This window comes from Ptychodera flava, chromosome 14, assembly GCF_041260155.1.
Source record: "Ptychodera flava strain L36383 chromosome 14, AS_Pfla_20210202, whole genome shotgun sequence".
Classification (NCBI taxonomy): domain Eukaryota; kingdom Metazoa; phylum Hemichordata; class Enteropneusta; family Ptychoderidae; genus Ptychodera; species Ptychodera flava.
The window spans coordinates 9,211,330-9,231,670 of NC_091941.1; the positions used below are offsets into that span (position 1 = coordinate 9,211,330).

General features: G+C 39.8%; 1 protein-coding gene across 2 annotated transcripts; it reads left to right on the forward strand.

Moving 5' to 3' along the window:
- The first annotated feature begins 582 nt into the window (after nt 1-582).
- LOC139149240 (uncharacterized) lies at nt 583-10,101 on the forward strand. 2 transcript variants are annotated; one of them, XM_070720859.1, is made up of 3 exons: nt 583-940; nt 6,103-6,984; nt 8,134-10,101. In XM_070720859.1, the coding sequence occupies exon 2, from the start codon at nt 6,277-6,279 to the stop codon at nt 6,982-6,984; it is 708 nt and encodes a 235-aa protein (XP_070576960.1). In that variant the 5' UTR covers nt 583-940; nt 6,103-6,276; the 3' UTR covers nt 8,134-10,101. The 2 variants fall into 2 exon arrangements, with proteins under 2 accessions (XP_070576960.1, XP_070576961.1); XM_070720860.1 differs by lacking the exon at nt 583-940 and adding an exon at nt 4,326-5,371.
- Nucleotides 10,102-20,341: the final 10,240 nt, after the last annotated feature.

Below are 20,341 nucleotides of genomic sequence, written 5' to 3' on the forward strand. Positions count from 1 at the left end.
TCGAAACGACACGCATTTGTTTTTTATGAATTGTGCTCCGCGAGACGAAAATGACAGGGCAGTCTTTTAGGACTTTTTTCTGACAATTTCTTTATCAATTTTGCTACAGGAGGTCCCGCTTTTGTATGTGCTCTTTGCTTCAAAAGCCGTTCCGCTGCTCGTCACAAACAAGCAGCAGCGGAACACACGGCATATTTTCCAGACAGTCCGCGTCTCCATGACAATATAATGGCCGAAGCACTTGAGTGAATTGTGGTTGGGACATCGGAATGACCGAGTCATGCTCTCGCATCTAGCTAGTCCCACTTGAACAACCACAGCGAAGGGTCAAGCTACGTAATTGCACCACCAACACACGATGCTTAACGACTTTGTTAGATTACCGTCAAACGGTCGGTAGCCATGAACACGCTTCCACTTACGATGAAGGGACTTATAAAAAAAACGTTCAAAAGAGCCAAATCTGGCAAATATCATTAACCGTGTTCAGTCGACCACATGTGATTGGAAATTTCGTATCTTTTTAAAGTTGTAAATAAGTGGAAACATGATTAAGGTCGTTGCGTGTTTTGGACTATTTTGAAAGGGATTTCAAATTACTGAGTCGTGGAAAAAAATAAGACACTTTTGTTCAAGAATGATCGACGGGCTTGAAAGGGATTTTACATTTATTCGACAATAGATGCCACACCGCATTTGGTTTCCTTTGTACCAGTCTGGACAAAACATTCAATTCACACGACCTCACTGAATACACACATATATAGCGGTCGTAACACACACAGGGTATGACAAAGAAACGCGGGGTTAACGGGTTACAGCGTAAAAAGGAGAGAGAAGGAGAGCGGAGCCCGAGGGCCAAAGTCTGTTGCTGTCAGTTCACGAAGTTAGGATCGGTTTAGCTCGTCTGAAAATAGTCATTTTGTGAGTTTTGTCGCAGGTGAGTCTTTAGTTACCCTTTTGACATTTAAAAGCAATGAGAACTTACACGTATGGTTTGGTCGCAGACTTGAACAGATGGTTTTAGTCACAGTTTTGAGTCCTCTATTCAAGCGACCATTTTTCGTCTCCTGTTGAGAAATATCTAACCATCGAGCGCATGTTGCGTTTTGATCAGAGAGGTACTGTAACTACCTGCCTAGTCTCAGTCCAATCACTGTCATGGTTACTTCCAATCAAAGTATGGTCACATGTCTTTGTTGACTCGTGTTTATTAGTTTTGTTTCCATCACAAAGAGCGTTGATTATCCATTCTTTCTTGCACAACTCGCGTGTCAAGGTAACGGCTATTAATCTGTAACGACTTTGAAAGAACAGGGGATAGTTGACAGTAGGTCACGGCTGTATTCTATCATTCTGACGCCTGCTTCAAGTTTTGCTCTTCATTGTAATGAATTTTTGTCTAAGAAATATCGACCTTGGAAAATACTCACAATAATTATTAGATTTTCGATATAGCCACTAAAAATTCAATCAAAATGATTGAATCGGTCAACTTGAATGTTAGCTCAAGATTATAGTTTTGAAAATTTTGACCTGAAAACTGACGTAATTAATTTTCAATCTCCTCGATGAGGACACTGATGAGGTCAATAGTTTTTATTGTCGAACAAGCACGATATATGCATGCAATGAGGTGTAGCTGTGCAAACTGTGTAAAACTGGCCAAAAATGCCTCTGTCAATGATCAAAGTTTAAAGTTTGGTTGACATTATTTTTGGTCTTTGTTATCTCGAAACGAACATGTGACCGCCCTCGTCTCCCGGTTCCTTGCAGTTGACGCGAACACATTCAACAAAGATATTTGGTTCTCTAATTTTATTGAGATGTCTTGATAACACAAAAACCTGCCATGCTCTTTTAGACCACAGACAAGGAGAATTTTTTTATCCTTGTTTGTGATTAGACTCAGGAGCGTCAGAAGTGTCTTGTCATAAAACCCTTATTAACTCATACCACAGCGTCTTCCCTAGAGAGTGCAATGTCACTCAAACCTTAACAATGACCGTCGCATCTTAATTGAATTCTTTGTGAGTGGCAAATTTCATTTCACCAGCATCTGAAACTGATTGCTGAGCTTTTGAAAGGTATTGTAGACATGTCACTTTAACGGCTTATTCCTAGTCACAAATCCAAAGCTCAAAGGAAAAGCTTCCAAGTGCACTTTGCACTAAATATAATCTGACTACAAGAAGCGGTCGTCCTGTATTTTGGCCTTGAACTTCAGCGTTTTGATAAACAGGAGGAAAAAGGACCAGTTTTCCGACCGTCCCGGCTTTCCCCGTGGCAAAATGGATTAAAGCGATCAATATCATATACAGGCGTGTTTGCAATAATGCCGTCGTCGGCGAAACGTACACACAAGGCTGCCATAGTAACGCCTTTTACGACAATGACCTTGGATAATTTAATTAAATGCTTTTGCGTGTGTTCGCATTGTCAGTTGCTTGATTGTACTTTTGAAAATTCACTTCTCAAAGTAGGATAACCGTGTAAGTTATAATTTTCCGACGATTTCCTCAAGGCCATCAAGGCAGTGTGAGGGTGATGCAGCAGATTTGTATTGGTTATGGAACCAAGGTAACAGGAATAGACATGGCGTATGTTACAATTGCACTTTATATAAGATGAACCGACGATCATTTATTCACAATTGTGCAAAATTGTCTGCGCAAAACAAACTATCGAGATATTTGTATTGTGAGTTTCCTATTAATAGATGATTTACGTTTTACCAGGACCGATCTACAAAATAACTGATCGTTATTTTTTCAAACAGTTTCCCTTGGTCTCATTTTAATTGACCCTTCCTCGAACTTACATTGAACCAGATGGATATTAAGCTTTCTGGTATTTTCCTTCAGTCCCCTGCAGTATGGTTCCCCCTTTTTCGGGTTCTTTAATATGTGAGTATTCTTTCGGTTCAATCCATTATCATTATTTTTCTGCAGTCACAGAAAACATGTTGGAATCATATGCCCTATTTTAAACAATGTCCTTTCATGGAGCTAATATCAAAATATTAGAAAAAATAATAGTGTCTCTTTAGGGGTGAGAATAGGAGAAGTTTACATCACGTGTGTTAAGACCTCTTAGTGTCCCCGGCTTCAAAGTGGTCCCCGTAGTTGTAATTGAACTAAATTTTTACGCAGTCCAGGGATTTTTTCATGGACGATCAGAATGAATCTATCTGACTGTTCATTTTTTTAATTTTACTATTCCAGACATAACTCCTTATTGAAATCCCCATTGCCATATCCACTAGATCTGTTGATTTGTTTCCTCGTATAAGAATACAGAAGGTTGATATTCTGACGTAAAAGCATAGTGCTACCGTTGCAACATCTACGCATAAAATTGTCGATGCATTTTACATGAACAGGATCACATTATCAATGCATAGGACTGCCACCACAGTACCCATACATTGGACTTCCAATGCAGTCAGTCTATGCAATTCTTAAGCTGGTGGTGGTCATGTATAGGTCCTGTACTACCACAGTACCCGCAGTGCCCATGTCTCTTATTAATAACATTTACCTGTATGCTTGGGTTGACCAAGTGTTTTTGGTGGTAACATTTGAGCGGCTTACCATTTATTTCCCTCGATACAGATGCAATTATTGAGGAGTTGCGTGCGAAATTGCTGATGAAGCCCGTGCTATGCTAACTCAATATCCTTCCTTCAAAGACGCGCTGGGGGACATGTTGACGGGTAGTATATTATCGATTGCTTTCCACCTGTCTTATGCTCCACACATTAATCACATTTAATGAAGTCTGCATATCTCGTGACAAACTCCCAAATAAATCATACATAGATATTTTACCCATTATTCAAAATTTATCGTTCGCAATTCTGTTTTATCTACTTTTCCAACAACGACAAACAAAATTCTAAAAGGGTTCACTGCGTGTTGTCGCAATGATGCTTTTTCCTCGGCCGTCACGTCGACAGTGAGCTGTCATGGACCGTCTCTCGAAATTGCCACATTAGGCAATATTTAAGTAATTAACCATGAAAATACCCTAAATGGGATGTACACGCTTACATTATCTTGACCCCCTAGTACTATTGAAAAAAGAAAAAACGAACACTGCGTACGCTATGGCAACGACATACACGCAGCAATAAATTGAAACCGATATTTAACCATGTTATCATTGATTATTCATGAAAGATATTTTTTTAATAAAGATAATGACCACAAAATTCGACGTAAATTTATTCAGTTCGTTCATAGATCAAACTACTATTTTTATATAAACATATATACATGTATTTTATTTATATGGGAGTGTCGATAGGAATAGTATCTTCCAAATTGTCTAAATCATATCTAGTATAGATTATGAGTGTTACATGGTTGTTGGCCAGAGTGTATTCGGTTCATAGGTCGGTTCTTTCACTGTGCAATAAACCTTCACACTCATGTGACGCTCTGTTATTCATACACTGTATCTCGAGGCAGGTCGAATGGACAATTAAACCCGATCCTGTTTTGTACGCACATCCTAGCTGGGTCTTTTTCTCTCTGTCTCCTACTATGCAAAACAAATGGCCAATATCTGCATTCAAATTTTGCTTCAGGGTGTGTCCTTTATCGATCTTTTTTTCTATTCGCCGAAGGTCCTTCCGAGGACTTTTTACTTCTCCTTTTAATGCGATTGCTGGCAAACATTTGGCATTGATCCCACCTACTTCAAGGTTAACCAAGGAACAATGAATGACAAGAGCACTCTCGCCGTGAACTCTAAAAATATTGACCGCCCCGCACGGCGTCGTCACGGTCAATCGTCGCGCCCGTTGCCATGGATTCAGGCTTTTGACATTTTATTGGTTGGGATACAAATTGCAAATGGTGGAAAATCGTCTAAATTTCCATAATTTAACGTTCGACAAAACTAATTGAAAAGCTCGCAAGCAGACTATTCAAAAACAGTTCCCGAGGGAAGACGCCGAGAGAGCGATTATTTAGCGGCGGACTGCTATATTAGACGAGCTCGGTCAGCAACTGTGTGTTACGGCACTTGCCGACCGTTGGCCACCGTGAGGTGTTTTGGAATTCGTTCTTGGTTTATGTTTCCAGGTTTTTTATGTTCTTGTGTATTTTCTTGTATATTTGACGGCATTATCTGACCTCTTTGACCGATAATTTGGCTAGGGTTCGATGGGTTGACAAGACGTGCCGATGAAACCAGGCAACTCACCGACAGCTAAATCCGAGCCAGTAACAACACATTCATTGTTGGGTAACGTGTGCTTCATTTAAGACGTTAGCAGCGGGGTGACAATCATCCCCTTCCAGCGTTGTTCAGAGCACCGCTTCACATCCTACGTGTATGCCGTTCAGTTCACAAGGCTACCGAGGTATGTTTTAACTCCGAATCCCCGTTTCATTAGCAAGGATTTAGCGAAATTCAAGACAGGTGGTCAGAAATTCGGCAGCGGAGATCCCGCGTTAACTCCATACATCAGGACTGTCAAAATTTTCACATCGCCTTTACTGTATAGAGCCCTACAGTCCATTTTGATATGAATTCAACAGTTCTCTGCCTCTGTGCGAATTCTCGACTAATCAGACTAATTCGTCGCCGTTTTAAATGTGACTTCTTTTATTGATATCTCTTCCTGAATGACCTTGATCGCAACCCTAACACTTATATCATGTGAGATGGCTAATTTCTACATTACAAACTAAAACCATGGCATTGTAACTGTTACAAGTTTATTGCACAGTCGATGATAAACTCTAATTTCTTTTTGTATCATTCTCGCTCTTTTATGCCAATAATATTTCAAATCTGCTTTGCCTATTTTGTGTATAGTTATGTGGTAAACGTGGCATTGTTATAAAGTATTCTCAAGGCAGGCGGATATCCCCGGCTATCCAGAGATTTAAACTTTAAACAGAGAAAAGTTGCCTTTAGCCTTCAAGTATTTTTCATTAACGTGTGAATAGCGTCTATTTGCAATTCAGATCCTCCCGGCCAGGTAGTCACTTAATTTTGCCAACATTGCTATTGAAGGTGACCACGTTTACCCGTCGAGTAAACATCCTGCGCTTGATTGAGTCTCATGGCCCTTATTCTCTTTTTTAGGAGCGTGTAAACAAGAGTAAACAGACGAGCAGACTGCCTGCATTTTTTAATCGAGGATTCGGTGTCTCCTAAACATCTGTATTGAGAGGAGGGAAAAAGTAACGCATCTTCGATTTCTGTCTCCGATGAATCAAGAGAGACGTCTGCGGGGATCGCAGTGCAGGTGTCCGGCAAATGTCAGAGCGGTTACGCGTTTGCCTGGTAACGGCATCCAATAGGAATATCCGCGTGTATCGTTTGCAGAACAAGATGGAAGAAGAAATCGGCCGGCAGCACAAGCCGTCGAAGGCGATATTGAATTCGTCGGCCTACGACAAGGTGATCCGCAGGCACCGCAATAACGAGCAGGTTCTCCAAATTATGAAGTTCATCCGTGACCAGGAAAGACAGCCAATTCGCACGCAGAGGGACGACGGTCTTGTGTATTTACAGAAACCTGCGCCATTGCCCGGCATACGATCGAAACAAAGGGAAAGACAGCGGCAGGAGAATCGCTCTTCAGACAGCGAAGAGTCAGGTTATAACGGAATGAATGATACGGACTCAGAATCGGAATTGGAATTATACAACAGGACAATTCCAAGTCCACCCAGGTCACACAGCCCTGATGGTGCTATCGGTACAGTAGCACGCTCCAATGTACTCTCCAAGAGCTATTCTCAACATGACTGTTTTGTACCACGGGAGCGAAGAAAAAATCTAAATTTACAACGAACCACGACAATAAGTCTGACTAACAGTGTACATCAGTTACCGCCGATAGACCGTGCTGGCCTTCCAAGCAGGCCCTCAGCCCCTCCACCCTCATTTACACCCCCGTTACCCGATGACCTGGATGATTTTACACGAGAAGAACCGATTGATTACATTGATCCAGAATAGGTAAGTATCTCAACCTGATTAAAATCAGATGCACATACAGATGGCGACGTTTCCACCATGCTTGGCTTGTTTATTAGTTGTTCTCGTTCAGGAGAAATCGAGGACAGCAAAGAAAAGCTAAGGTGGTCAAGCGTCGCCATCTCTACGTTTGATTTTAATAATATTGGTGAGTACCTTATACATGTAATTCCACACACAAGCACGTCATCCAACACCAATAATGTTAGTTTTCTCACGGCTTTCTTAATTAAACATTTTGCACATCATCTGCTATTGAGCCTGATGTTACTGGGAACAATGTACACATACTTGAGTTAATGTTGCCAAAACAAAGCGCAACAGTGATTACTTTTTGGAATTGTTGACTGCTCTATTACCGAAACAAATGTTGACAAAATTTCTTCTGTTGAACAACACACCAATGTAAATCCCCCTACGTCATATTCCACTAAGACCAGTTTATCCCACCGGCAGATACTGCATTAGCGTGAGATACAAAGACTATGGGATTGTTTGTTCTTTATTTACTCGGCTTAATCGCTCGTAAAGTTTTTCCTTGTTATTGTCCATTTGTGTAACACGTGGAAACACAGACCCTGGTCTATGTTGGAAATGACTTTTTTCTGTTCACCTTATGAACAGGTGAGAATCCTATGAGTGCGTATAAGTTAACGCATGTGTTTTTTCTCATCTTCGATCTATTTTTATCTACTTTGAACCCATCTAGATATCCACTCATCTGTAAACAGCATGCGTGTATCTATGTTATATGTATTGATTACAAATATGAAATAAACAGATCGAACACAAGACTTGCGCAGTTTAGGAAAAATACCATCGCCTGCAGAAATGTCAATTTTTATAGATCGCACAGCTGCCTCTCGCTTTCTGTATATCCTTCGATCATACACGGAAATGATCTTAATGATCTACGTAGTGACCTTTTAATAAGAGATTCATAAAAGTTGGAATTTTGGCTCCAATCCCCAGATCTGTCAGTCGAGGAAATTCGCGTGAAGCGAATCAAAGAATAATATTTACGAGCATATGGACGATGTCGACAATATAACGCCACTGCATCCATTATAATCAACAGGTTTCTCCTATTCTTTCATATGACCTTTAGTCTTGCATTTCCTTTCGTTTCAGTGCAAAACAATGAGACCAACTGTGCTACTCCAATTCAAATGACAATCCATTTGTACGCATGACAAGACGAGGCACCTTTCCATCTACCTGTGGATATTCGGTGGTTTCCATAACTGCACTTGTGATACGTCAACTTGCTTATTGTTCTAAAGCAAAGTCAAAAGTCACATCACAACAAATAACACGACCTCGATTTCGAATCCTGAATACTTTGTCTTTCTCTTCTATTCCCTTATACTTCCATCCCATCTAGGTCTCTCTGTCCGTCTGCTCTCTGTCTAATTGCTTGTTACTGTTTATCTCTGTCTGCCTACTCTATATAAATGTCTTTCTGCCATTCTTCTGTTTGTCTCATTGTCTCTGGTTCCCCCTTCTCTCTGTCTCTCTGTCTCTCTCTGTCTCTGTCTCTCTCTGTCTCTGTCTCTGTCTGTCTGTCTGTCTGTCTGTCTGTCTGTCTGTCTCTCTCTCTCTCTCTCTCTCTCTCTCTCTCTCTCTCTCTCTCTCTCTCTCTCTCTCACACACACACACACACACACACACATACATTCATACAGCTGGTATCACCTTGAAGCTTAAGGACTCCCAACGCTCCTCAACTGCGACATGACATCACCGTGGACAAAGTCAACAATTATACTTTTATAATCTGACAAATTAGGGGACTTCCAACCAGCCTGTTATGACAACACTGGAGTGGATTAAGCACGGTAATGCCGATATGCTATCACAGTAGCCGCGCTGTCAAATGAACAAGGGTAATTAAATTTAAGAGACAATGTGAATATAATCTTAGAGATGTGACTAGACCCAACTGCTTAGATACACTAAACCACGAGGAGGAAGAGTGGAGTCCCGTTGCTACCGCGGGACCCCTTGGTCGTGTATCACCATCGAGACCCCCTTGGCCGGTCTCCTTATGCCAACTGTGAGTGGCTCTCGCCTGAATGAACGTTCCTGCGTGGCAAAGGTGCTTGGTGATTTAAATATGTACAATTGTTTCCAATGAATTTATTGCCGGTGAAATACTCCGTATCTTCCCGCCATCAAACATTCTGTGGTCAACTTAGTAGTTCGTAATCCCCTAAAACAGAAGAGGATACTATTAATTCTTTCGCCGAATTCTTTGTTTTTTAACCAATTTTATGGACCAGTCATGACAGAACACAACTCTACGGCCACTCATACTTTATTTAACTCTCGATGATATGTTACCAGCAAGATTTTCGAAAGCAATCGCAAAATGTTGATCATCGGTTATCGAGCGGGAGTGAGACTTGTGGAGGTACACCTTACGATAGTGTTTACTATAACATGCCAATAGCAACTCGATGAACTTCAATGGCTGCTACCGGTCACACATTTGCGCTACTGCGCAGATACCATTGAACGATTTGCGAAAGAATGTACACCTATGACGTGAACCCAGATGAGATGACGCGATCGGTGACGTCAGCTGCGATGACGTAATCATTGTCATCTCAATACCGACGATGGGTTTATTTTGTATTTTATTTATTGTGTTTTTGTCCGTTGTATAACTCGTCTTCTGTCGCCAAAGCGTCAATTATTTCATACCATTCGTTAGTTTTCTGACTTGCGAGCAACATTCGTTTCAGTATTTACAATTCATAAAGCCAAGAATTGCCAACTGATGATTTAATATTTTTTTCTTGTTCAATTTTTGCTACTGTGTGGAAACGAAATCGTGTAATTTCATCAACTCACTCAAATGAATTTTCTTTATATCATTACTCGGAGATGCTATTTTGTCGGCCACATTGCCAGGTGATGAGATCTTAAATCAAATTTCTATATTTTGTACCCTCAAGAGGAAAGTGTTAGCCAAAGGTCATTTGTGTTGTATGCAAAAACACAAACGTTTCATAGTAACTATAATGAAAGCGTCACTAAGAACGTTTTTTCAATCGCTAGACTCAGACTGAATAAATCATTCTTTGCCAAAAGTGATTAATATTTGTCTGGCGTTATTTCAAATGCTCTATATTGTAAAAAATACCATACAACCTATGTAATTTTAAATTTTTGATTCGTACTGATGTGATTCGTTCACGAATGAGAGTAAATCATGAACTCAGACTATAATATAGGCCGTCCATACACTGAGGCGAGGGCGTGTCTTTTTGGACATAGAAGAAACTGATTCAGAAAGACAGACAGCCAGACACACAGACAGATACACAGACAGACAGCCTAGCAGACTGAGAGACAGATGGAGAGACAAACAGACAATCTTTAAAGCTTCATTGGCGGTAATTTTTGTCTTTTCTATTATTTTCATTGTATTTGTAAAATACAGTTATTTATCCTACTCTCAAAATCGTGTCAACATGCAAATTGCTCACCTTGCCGACACAATCCGTTTGCATTACATTCCCAATGTTTGTACTGACAATCCAATTTCAGACCGGACTCGAATTTATTTTTTAAATAATAATGTTGCATATTGTCAACAATACACTGTATTTGAAATATCCAGATTTTGGTTTTTAACATATTAGTACTTTAGAAAGTATTAGAAGACAGCGTACTCGTTAACGAGTACAAAAAATGATTAAAATATATTTACCAAACAGACAAAGTAATTGTCTATTGTAGTAGGCCTGTTAGTTTGCGAAGTTCAACGACATCGATGGGGTTGAGAGATCACCTGATTTATCATTTACTAGGAAGAACTTACGTGTCTTTATCAGGCATGTAAACGGTCATCATTTTAAAAATGCTTATGAGATTACTCTTCCGAGCGTTAGGTGACTACCATTCGATAAATTATGTGTTCTACAGGTAACAATCATGATCCGCCAATTCTGCTGCCAACCACATCATTGTTCATATTCCCTTTTCAAGTTGCAATTATCAAGCAACGCTATCGTCGTGATATCGTTCATTAGAATCAGAATGTTGACTTACCGAGGGATCCAAGAGGCACACATTCAATTCTCGTTTGAATTTTATTTGTTATAATGTCTCCTTATGACCTGTGACGCAAGAATAGGTAAATCTAATGATATGTTTCCGTTTGCTGAATACAGACAAGTTTTCAGTCAACGCGCGAGTTGTGTCAATGAAAAACAAAGAAAGCCCACCTAGGATGTCAGCAACATTTTACCAAACAGAAAAGAAAAACATCTCCCGCAAATCGAAGCGCAAATCATACGGATCGATTAAGGAGTGGGTTCACATACAATAAATACATTCCACTTTTTGTATGGGACTACACTTGTCGCGTCTCTGGACTTGTGTCTCACGTTGTGATTGTGGGTAAAACAATGGCGATTACAGCGCTCATTTTGTGCGATAACAAAGACAAATATCGATCTTTACTTAACGTGATATGTTCCCTGGTCTTGTTGTCGCACAAATCCCGTCCCCTAAACAAATGATTTTACCCCAGCTCATAGTTTGGAGACAGACAAGGTAATTCGTGTTCTAATTTTGTATTCAATGTCCCTCCACACAATTAGTATCGACACTCTTTGCGTCATGTCCTCGCCTGTTAACATCCTTTTGTTTTGTTTATCATCTTACAGAGTCCCCTGGTTTTTATTTACTTATTTTCCACCTGTAGATTGGTTTGTCAAAATTCAACTTGCTATATTAAATTGCTATTGACATCTGAAAAATGATGTTTAATCTCTGTGATACCTTGGTAACGGAAGATTTCTTAATTTTATCTACATCAGATTATTCCAAAACTAATTATTCGGAATATATGTAAAATTCAATAAGGAAATGCAAATGTACTTTGACATATGTGAGTTTGTGACGGTTCAGTCAAGCTAAATTCCAAGTCTTTGAGTAAGAAAAATCAATGAGAAATTTGAGAAAATTATGGTACGTCTTTATTAATGTGATGCACATCTATCCAAGTTGAATAACTTTTCGCAACAAATTCAAATAATCGAACAAATCTTAAATATGTAGGTTGTCCTAAGAATTTCTATGACTACATGATTTAAGCGTGTAACATTACGTTAGCATTTCCATAGGAGGGTGCGATGTTTGTGGACGCTGTCACCATAGTAACAGGGCGGCCTGCAAACTGAGCACGGGCCTTTGAAATCCCGAGGGAGCTATTTGCGACGATAATAATACACAGAATGTATTGAAACAGTAAATTAATTGGGTGTTCAGTCGTCCGTGGAGATGAGGGTTGTTTTTCGTTGTATTAATCTCATTTCATGTCTAAAGTTACCCGGCTTGTGAATTCATCAACACATTGTCATTTTTAACGTCAACATTCTTCTGCTCTTAAACACAGCATAGGTAATCTATAAAACTCGCAGCATTTTATTCGCTTGTTTTCTCTTTGTTATTGGCACGCATATGAGTTTAATGGTTGTGTCTCCCAAACCTGCATGTACTATGCCACCAGCGCTTTCTGTTATGAAACAGACAATAATCATCTGGCGAGTGATGGCATACATTTAAAAAAAGTGAAAAATGAAATTATTTACATATTTCAGTGTCAATACGCATCAAATAGAAGTAAAGCGAACGACATACTTAGATTACATCTATGGGCAAACAAAGTTTAGCCAATTCACACATGTTGTCATTTTTTGTTCAAGCTTGTTTCCGTGAACTTTGCACTCCTGTATGAAGAGCTGGCCGGTGTTGGCTAAAATTATAATAAATGAACACGCGAGACAGCCAGACTAGCCATGCAGAATATAACGATGAGGGCGCATGCACCGACTCGGAGGTTGGCGTTATGCTCTATTATCACTGAAACAGTCAACTCGATGTCTGAGGGCATGAGTGCTTACAAGTTTCAGTAAAACACATTCAAGTTGTGATGGGAAAACATGCACCTCTCAGTAGACAAAGACCATCATCTTCCCAGAGAGCTGATTGGATTAGCCTTTATCCGGTCCAGGTTTTAACTTTCAAATTTTAAATCGATCTCTTACCCTAATTTCGGGGAACAGTTTACACTGACAAATGAGAAAAATGAAAACATTCCTTGTAAACATACAGCCTATTATTAAACTCTTTATTCTCGTCAACACTATGTAGGTCAAAATCATAGACACATATTATTGACCATCACTACAATACCACATTGTATTTTAGGTCACGTGTTATCACATTGTGTGCTTTGGATATCACGATTGCAAATGAGATATCGGGGCCAGGTCAAGGTTAAAAGATCAAATCTGACAATCGTTTGATAGAAACAAACTTATTGTGGATTTATTTTCGCCGTTCTAGTCGTCGAAAACTTTAATTAGATCAAGAGAGTACGAATTTAAGAGTAATCGAGTAAGCTACGTCATCAAGCATGGAAAAGACCGAACGCGCTCTGTGATGTGTTAAGCTTCGCTGTGCTTGATGTCAGAGAGAAACCTTGAATTTCTTTGCGACTTAAGGTGCTTGCAAGAAAAGGCCAATGATGGTACTGCAAATTTTACAGTCCCAACGTTTTCTCAGAAAGTTATATTTCAAATCTTTAAATATTGGTTTGTTCACAACCCTTTGAAAATAATTCAACAACATTGCGTGAAGATCACCGTTTTCTCAAAAGTAAGTAATTCTATTTGATATTGATAGAGATCTAATTAGAGGGCGTGGCACGGTGAATGGGCTGGTAACCCCATATTTTATTCGAGACATATGAAGTTCAACATTTCAGTCAGATTTGCTGGATGGGAAGTATGATACATTTTTGTTGACAGATTTTTGAAATTTCAATAAAGCAAACATCGACTGTCAGCGGAGTGGTACCGAAGGCTAATTAGTGACACGCATGTGTTTACAACAATTTTTTTTTTTAAAAACCCACAAATTTAGTCGGATAAAAGACATAAAAAGCTAACAGCCCAAGTGTGTTACTAATAAGCTTCCGTAGAGAGGATATATATTTATGAGAATTAAAATTTCATGATAATGTTCAAATCACTGACATATAATTGACAAGTTAAAGTAAAATGTTTATAACCACCAAAGAACCGTATTTAATAGGATAGCTATGACGGTTATAAGATTACATTTTGTGGAACATATAAAAATTATGTATTTTTTAAGTTTTGACGTTAAAAAAGGAATGCATTTCAACTCTTTCTAGCTACAAAACTAATCAGATGAGATATTAATTTTGTTTGCATTTTTTTAGATGTCAAGTGTAAGTTACCATTTCAGTGGAAATTAAGAAAGACTCGGTTTTGAACGCAATGTCTCGATCAAATTTAGCTCTCCGATGAGGTCGCTATCGCGCTATATCGGTAAGCGAACACAGGTCGGACGCTGGCATTTGAGACAACTTTGTTTCATTGCGCCTCTTCTGAATCAGAGCAGCAGCAGCAGCAGCAGCAGCAACAACAACAACAACAACAACAATAATAATATTAATGATAACAAATGATTGTGATAATAATAATAATAATAATAATAATAATAATAATAATAATTATTATTATTATTATTATTATTATTATTATTATTATTATTATTATTATTATTAAGAATAGACAATATTTTGTTGTTGATATCGTTGCGGCTTCCTTTTTTTGTTATTGTCGCTCTTCTGTTCTTCATGTCCATAAAACTAGATATTAAATTATGCATCGGGGAATATAGAAACGCCATCAACCACGCAACCTTTACAAATAAAGCTTCAACGCATTTAGCGGAAGTCATTAGTTTTCATAAGGTGTTGGTTTCGCTGCAATGAAGCAAGTCTCTAAGCAACGCTTGTTGCCCCACACACAGAGAAAACTGCGCGCGCACATCATTATTTCTGCGATGGTGGTCGGTTTGCTGGAGCCAAGTCATGCAGCTTCTTTGTCCAAGAGGAGGTTGAGAGTCCGTGTCGTACGTTGAACGGACACACAGCTCCGATGAAAATCTCTCCTTGACTTAAAATTCTGTTTTATTATGCCGTCAGACTGCCATTGTCTAAAATCCCACGCGATGGTTGTTGACGGAAATACTTTCCTGATCCAAGTCAACTTGTTCGAATGAATAAGACATTGATAATTCCGTCGATTTGAATTGATAGTTAAATCTGTGAAATTAAAACACGAGTCAAGTGACTTTTACTACTATACGAGTTGAAATTTTTCCTTTAACTTTTTCAAATTTGTATTCCCGTTTTTAGGTGAAATTCTTCAGACTGCGCTTTGGGCGTCAGTGTGGAAACGACATGGAGTATATATATTCATCTAAGGAATGAGACATTTATAAAGCGGTCACAAACTTTTATAGTATCATTACCAATTTTATGAAATATTAATGGACTGATCTGCTGGATTCATAGGTATTTGTTTCTTAGTTTCAAATAACACGAAGTTACGGGCCAGTGACGTCATTGCATGTCCTTCGTGACCCGTGACGTCTCTCATGAGACGTTGCTAGCTGACAACGGCTATAGAGACGCCCAAGCGAAATGTTGCTAATGTCGAGCTGTAAAGCACCGAAATAAACCCTAGCCAGCCTTCGAAACGCTGCCAGAACGTGCCGCAACCAGGTGACCGTCCGAACACTGAGTGCCCGTCAACTTTAAGTCACCAGCCGGTCGTTCTGGAAACCGACTCTGGCGCGCTGACCCGGATGAAAAATGACGACAACTTAATCACATGATTTTGACAGTTGAGTACCTGTTATGAAGCACGTTGTACTGTACCAACTTTGAATATGTCACGACGCAGACAAAACACAAGAAACATCGATTCTGATTTTAATGGGTTAGCATTTTTTTTATTTTTAAATTAACATTTTGATCAAGGATGAATACCGTACAGATATTGTCTGTCATCGATAAGTTATTTGTTCCAAGTGTGTGTTTTACAAGCTACCATACAAAGTTCTAGACACTCTGGACAGGGAAATTATGGATACAACATTAAAGAAAGGCCAGTTTATTCAAAGTTTCCCGACAGGTGTTTCCGTCAAATAAAGGGTCAACATCCGAAATGCGACAAGACAGATTGTCGAACCAGCCCACTCATATACAGGCACGTGAACCATATAACTATCGTTAATGAAATATATTACAAACACTATTTTTCCCCCAGTAGCTGCAGGTACATACAACATGTTTAGTTTTGTTCTAGTTATACTGCACTTTCCGAAGTGTTGTTAATTCCGTTTTTAGCAGAAACGGCATCGGGTTTTCGGAATATTTAAATTACTCGAGGGCATTATTAAATTCTCGAAATTTGGCACCTAGACATTTCTGAGTAGTTTTAACTTGTATTGTAAAACACGACAAAACTAGGAATATATGTCTATAGACCTACATGTCACTATGGTTCGCAAACCGGATGAAGATCACGCCCTCACCCATATGTTCCTCTTATATGGATTAAAGTTAAAATGTCGTGGTCAGTCAGTCATTGATCGTGTCATTACTTACTATATATGAAAGATAAGTACATATATGCACTTTGATAAAAAAAATACAGTTTGCTTGATTGTAATGGACGTGAAAAACAAAAATATTGCAGAGCATTTTGTTTTCATGAATGGCACATAAACTGTAGCTTGCACTACACCAATGTGCAAAACCATATTATTTATAAATAGGACAGCTAAACTTTCCAAAACAAAATATCAGAAATTTGATTTTGACGTGAACTAAGTAACGCCGATTCCAACGGCTGCCATTGCACTGAAATGGAGATTATGAACAGGCTTTCAACACCGACACCGTTAAAATGGCATGTCCTTTTGTTGTGACTTATCGACCCATCTCTGAGACGGGAACCACAGACAGAAGAGGGGGTCACTCCCCCCTCCGCAGTCTACACATGAAAGTACAAGATGATTGTTTTTCAAAGCAATAAAGAATTTCCTTTTGTCATCTCCTGTTTACCATTTGAAACTTGCCATTTACCGTTTTATCGCTGAAATTTACCATTAATACCCTTTTCAACCATGATCAATATCACAGAAATAGTAATCATCTAGGGAAATGTGGATCCCTTCACGTTATCTTAAGCAGTCGACATACATATCTGGTGAATTATCGAAGTCACTGAAACATTTGCTAGTCTTGTCAATTTAGCCTGGTTCAATTAGAGTACGATATAAAATGCCTATCATATCATTTCCCACAGTCAAGTGAATCTTGAATACAATTCATTTTGAAAAATAACAAATCGGATCAATCAGCCCTGAGATGTTAAATCGCTCTCGAATTCCACAGCTCAAAAAAAACCATGCCAAATCACCTTTATACAATCCAATTAATTATCACTGAATCAAAAGAATGCAATACTATCAACTTTCTATGACAACGATGTTGTTTCGTTGACGCTAATCGTCCTTGCTTTCACAGTACATCACGTTTTTATTGTCGCTCATTGTAAGTCGGCCTCGATGTAGGGGGCAGTACCATGAAACGAAGCGGTGCTCGCCGGCGTGGTGCTTCCTGCCTCCCTATTACTGACAAGGCTCTTGTCCAAGGGCGGTAAATGGTACACGCTGATGGGCTTCCTCGCTCCGAGCAGATCACTCTGATGTCTCTGGCCGGGGGCTGATTTGTTACGCAGCTTTTTGTACAAGTCTGCATCGCATTCCACGCGAGTGGCGTGAGATAGTCCCAATTTGGCAGCGTCAGTCTGTTGGTTATGTATCGATATTAAAGGCTTGCTGCTCGTCAGATACAACGACGAGGCAGAATTAATGTCTTTTACCCGTCGTTTATGCAAAGACGACGGTCTCCTGAGGTTAATCTTCTCACCTGCGTCCATAGATCTGAGGCAAGTGCTATTTGACGTCTGTGGCCGGAGTGCATCGTCGCGTTCGCCGTCGTATACACCTCTAAAAGTGTTTTGCATCTCGAAATCGTCCCTGCGTGCGTAAATGAGTTGTCTGTTTTGGTGGCTGTATTGCCCAGGTGCGAGCTCGCCGTGCCTGAATCTTTGCTCATAGGAAAACTCGACGTCATCGAGATCCTCGAAGTTGAGTTGCTGTTCTAGGTCCTGACTGTCGGCGCATACATCGCCACCGGCAATGCTTGCTATGCTCGCGTTGGACACGTCGGACTCTACGTCCGAATCGTCAGACGTCGCGTCCGTCTTCCCTTCGTAAAATCCGACGGACGTTTTAGGACGAATTCGTCTGCTCGACGACGTTGAAGTCGGCATTACGGCAGTGTCGGCGGTGTCAAAGTCTGAGCTAGTCTTCACGTCGTCGACTTTGTTGACAACAATCTCGTCGTTATTATTAATCGTCGTATAATCATAATTATCTCGCACTGTATGACAACGTCTAGTCCTATGCCCAGCAGCAGTCTTTGGTCTGGAAATCCCTTCACGACGTCGATTTTGGCGAGATGATCTAACCCCAGGCTGCTTGTCACTCGAGTCAGTAATGTCATTTGTCGTGTGTCTCCTGAGACCCATGTTTTTCAAACGCAATGCAAGTTCTTCCTGGTCTTGAAGGAAGCGACGCAACAAGGCGGCTTTGGATCGCTCAAAATCACGTTCCATCTCCTCCAGAGCCTTACTTTGAGCCAAGTCAGCCATTTTGAAGCAACACTAAAAAGGCGATACCGTTATTGATGTTTCAGTGTTTCCACGCAGCTTAGCTCCGTCCTATTTTTCCAAACTAAACAGTTCGTTACCGTTAACGGTGCCAGTATAACACAACGTTTCGAATACGGCTGCCGTCCTCTCATAAAGGTTCCAGCGTCGCTTCATTTGTCGTAGGAGAGTCTCCTTTCCTCACTGTAAATGTTCTATGTAGTGTAACATACCTTGATTATTGTCTGTTTTTGCCGTCTTTATCTAAAAAACCTTCCTTCAGCCAAGAAGCCCTATGGTATAATATTTTGCGAGGCTTCACCGTGTGCTTAACCTGGGCTCTTCTCGATAATGTTGTCACTCCCCCTTTTACGAAACAGGTGTTCAACATAAAACAAGTGGATTTTTTCGCCAACCGATGAACGTAATATCTGCAAGTTTACTCTTCTTGAAAACCTCTGCTATACATGATTTAAAGTGCTCGTTTTGTTAGAAGCAATCGCCCTTGAACTGAAAACTGCTTCATAACTAGCGCTGTCGTTTTACGAGCCGAGCAGCGGGAAGGCCGATGTTTGGTGACGCTGTTTATCGGTTACCATTGCCGACGTCGCAACAGAAAAACACGCGCATTGATTATTGGCAGTGTTAAATGACCGAATCCAATACACTGCGAACAAAGCCCTCATAATCATGTGAAAGGCGCCCTTTGATAAGAAAGGCGTTCGTATTAAGACCAACGATCTCGTTATTTATCACGACGAGAAATCAATACGAATGAACTGGTTGGGCATTTTCTGGTTAAGACGTAGTTTAACAACCAGTGGCTGGACCACTGACAGACGCTTTGTAGCGTAGGGAGTATATCGGCTGGTGTAGTTTACCATGGATGTAAAACAGCATCCATGAGTTGACCGATGTGTGACCAGGTATTATGTTATGGAGGTGTTTGATAGTACGGTCACGTTTGCGAACACGCATTGTAATCACGCCCCGATCTTGCATTTGACCCATGAGCTTATGCCTCTTTCGTTGCCTTGGCTATCTCAGAGTAGCGTGTTACGGCACACATTTATAGTTTGAATTCAAATAAAAAACAGCGCAATGCCAAAGAAATGAAGCAACACACAATAAAACGTTTGTCGAGATCAACGCTACAGCAACGAAGTCTAAATCTGTGATTCCGTTCTTTCTTTAATGGTAACTGCCGACACCCGACGGCCGTCATGAAATATTGATGAGCAATCGAGACAGCGCCTTAGAACAATGACTCTTAATTAAACCGAAACCCTTCAAAGTAGTGTGCCGATACAAGGTAGCGGAAACAGGGATTTTTTCAAAGGTGTTAGTAATATGACGAAAAATTTATCTCGCATTGTCTTGATGAATTATGTAATAACAAGAAAATAATAAAAAAACCTTAATATTCTTAATTCAGGTAGACTATTTGGATATTAATGAATAACTTTCCATGCATTATTGTAATTGTAACGAAGGTATCTTTTGTTCTTATATGTGTATGTAACCAAAAAAACAAACCTATTTTTCATACAAACAAAACGGACTGGACGTTCAAAACTTTTCTTGGATCCCGACCAAAAATATAAAAAGTTACAATTCCCGTGGCCATAACTTTTGATTAATTATTCGATATATTTGCTCAGCAAACTACGGTATATCTTGTCGATGAAAAAAATGTCCGTTGTTCAAATGTTCATACAGTC

Coding starts and splice junctions, on each gene's coding strand:
- LOC139149240 (XM_070720859.1), top strand. CDS start 6,277: ATGTCAGAGCGGTTACGCGTTTGCCTGGTAACGGCATCCAATAGGAAT.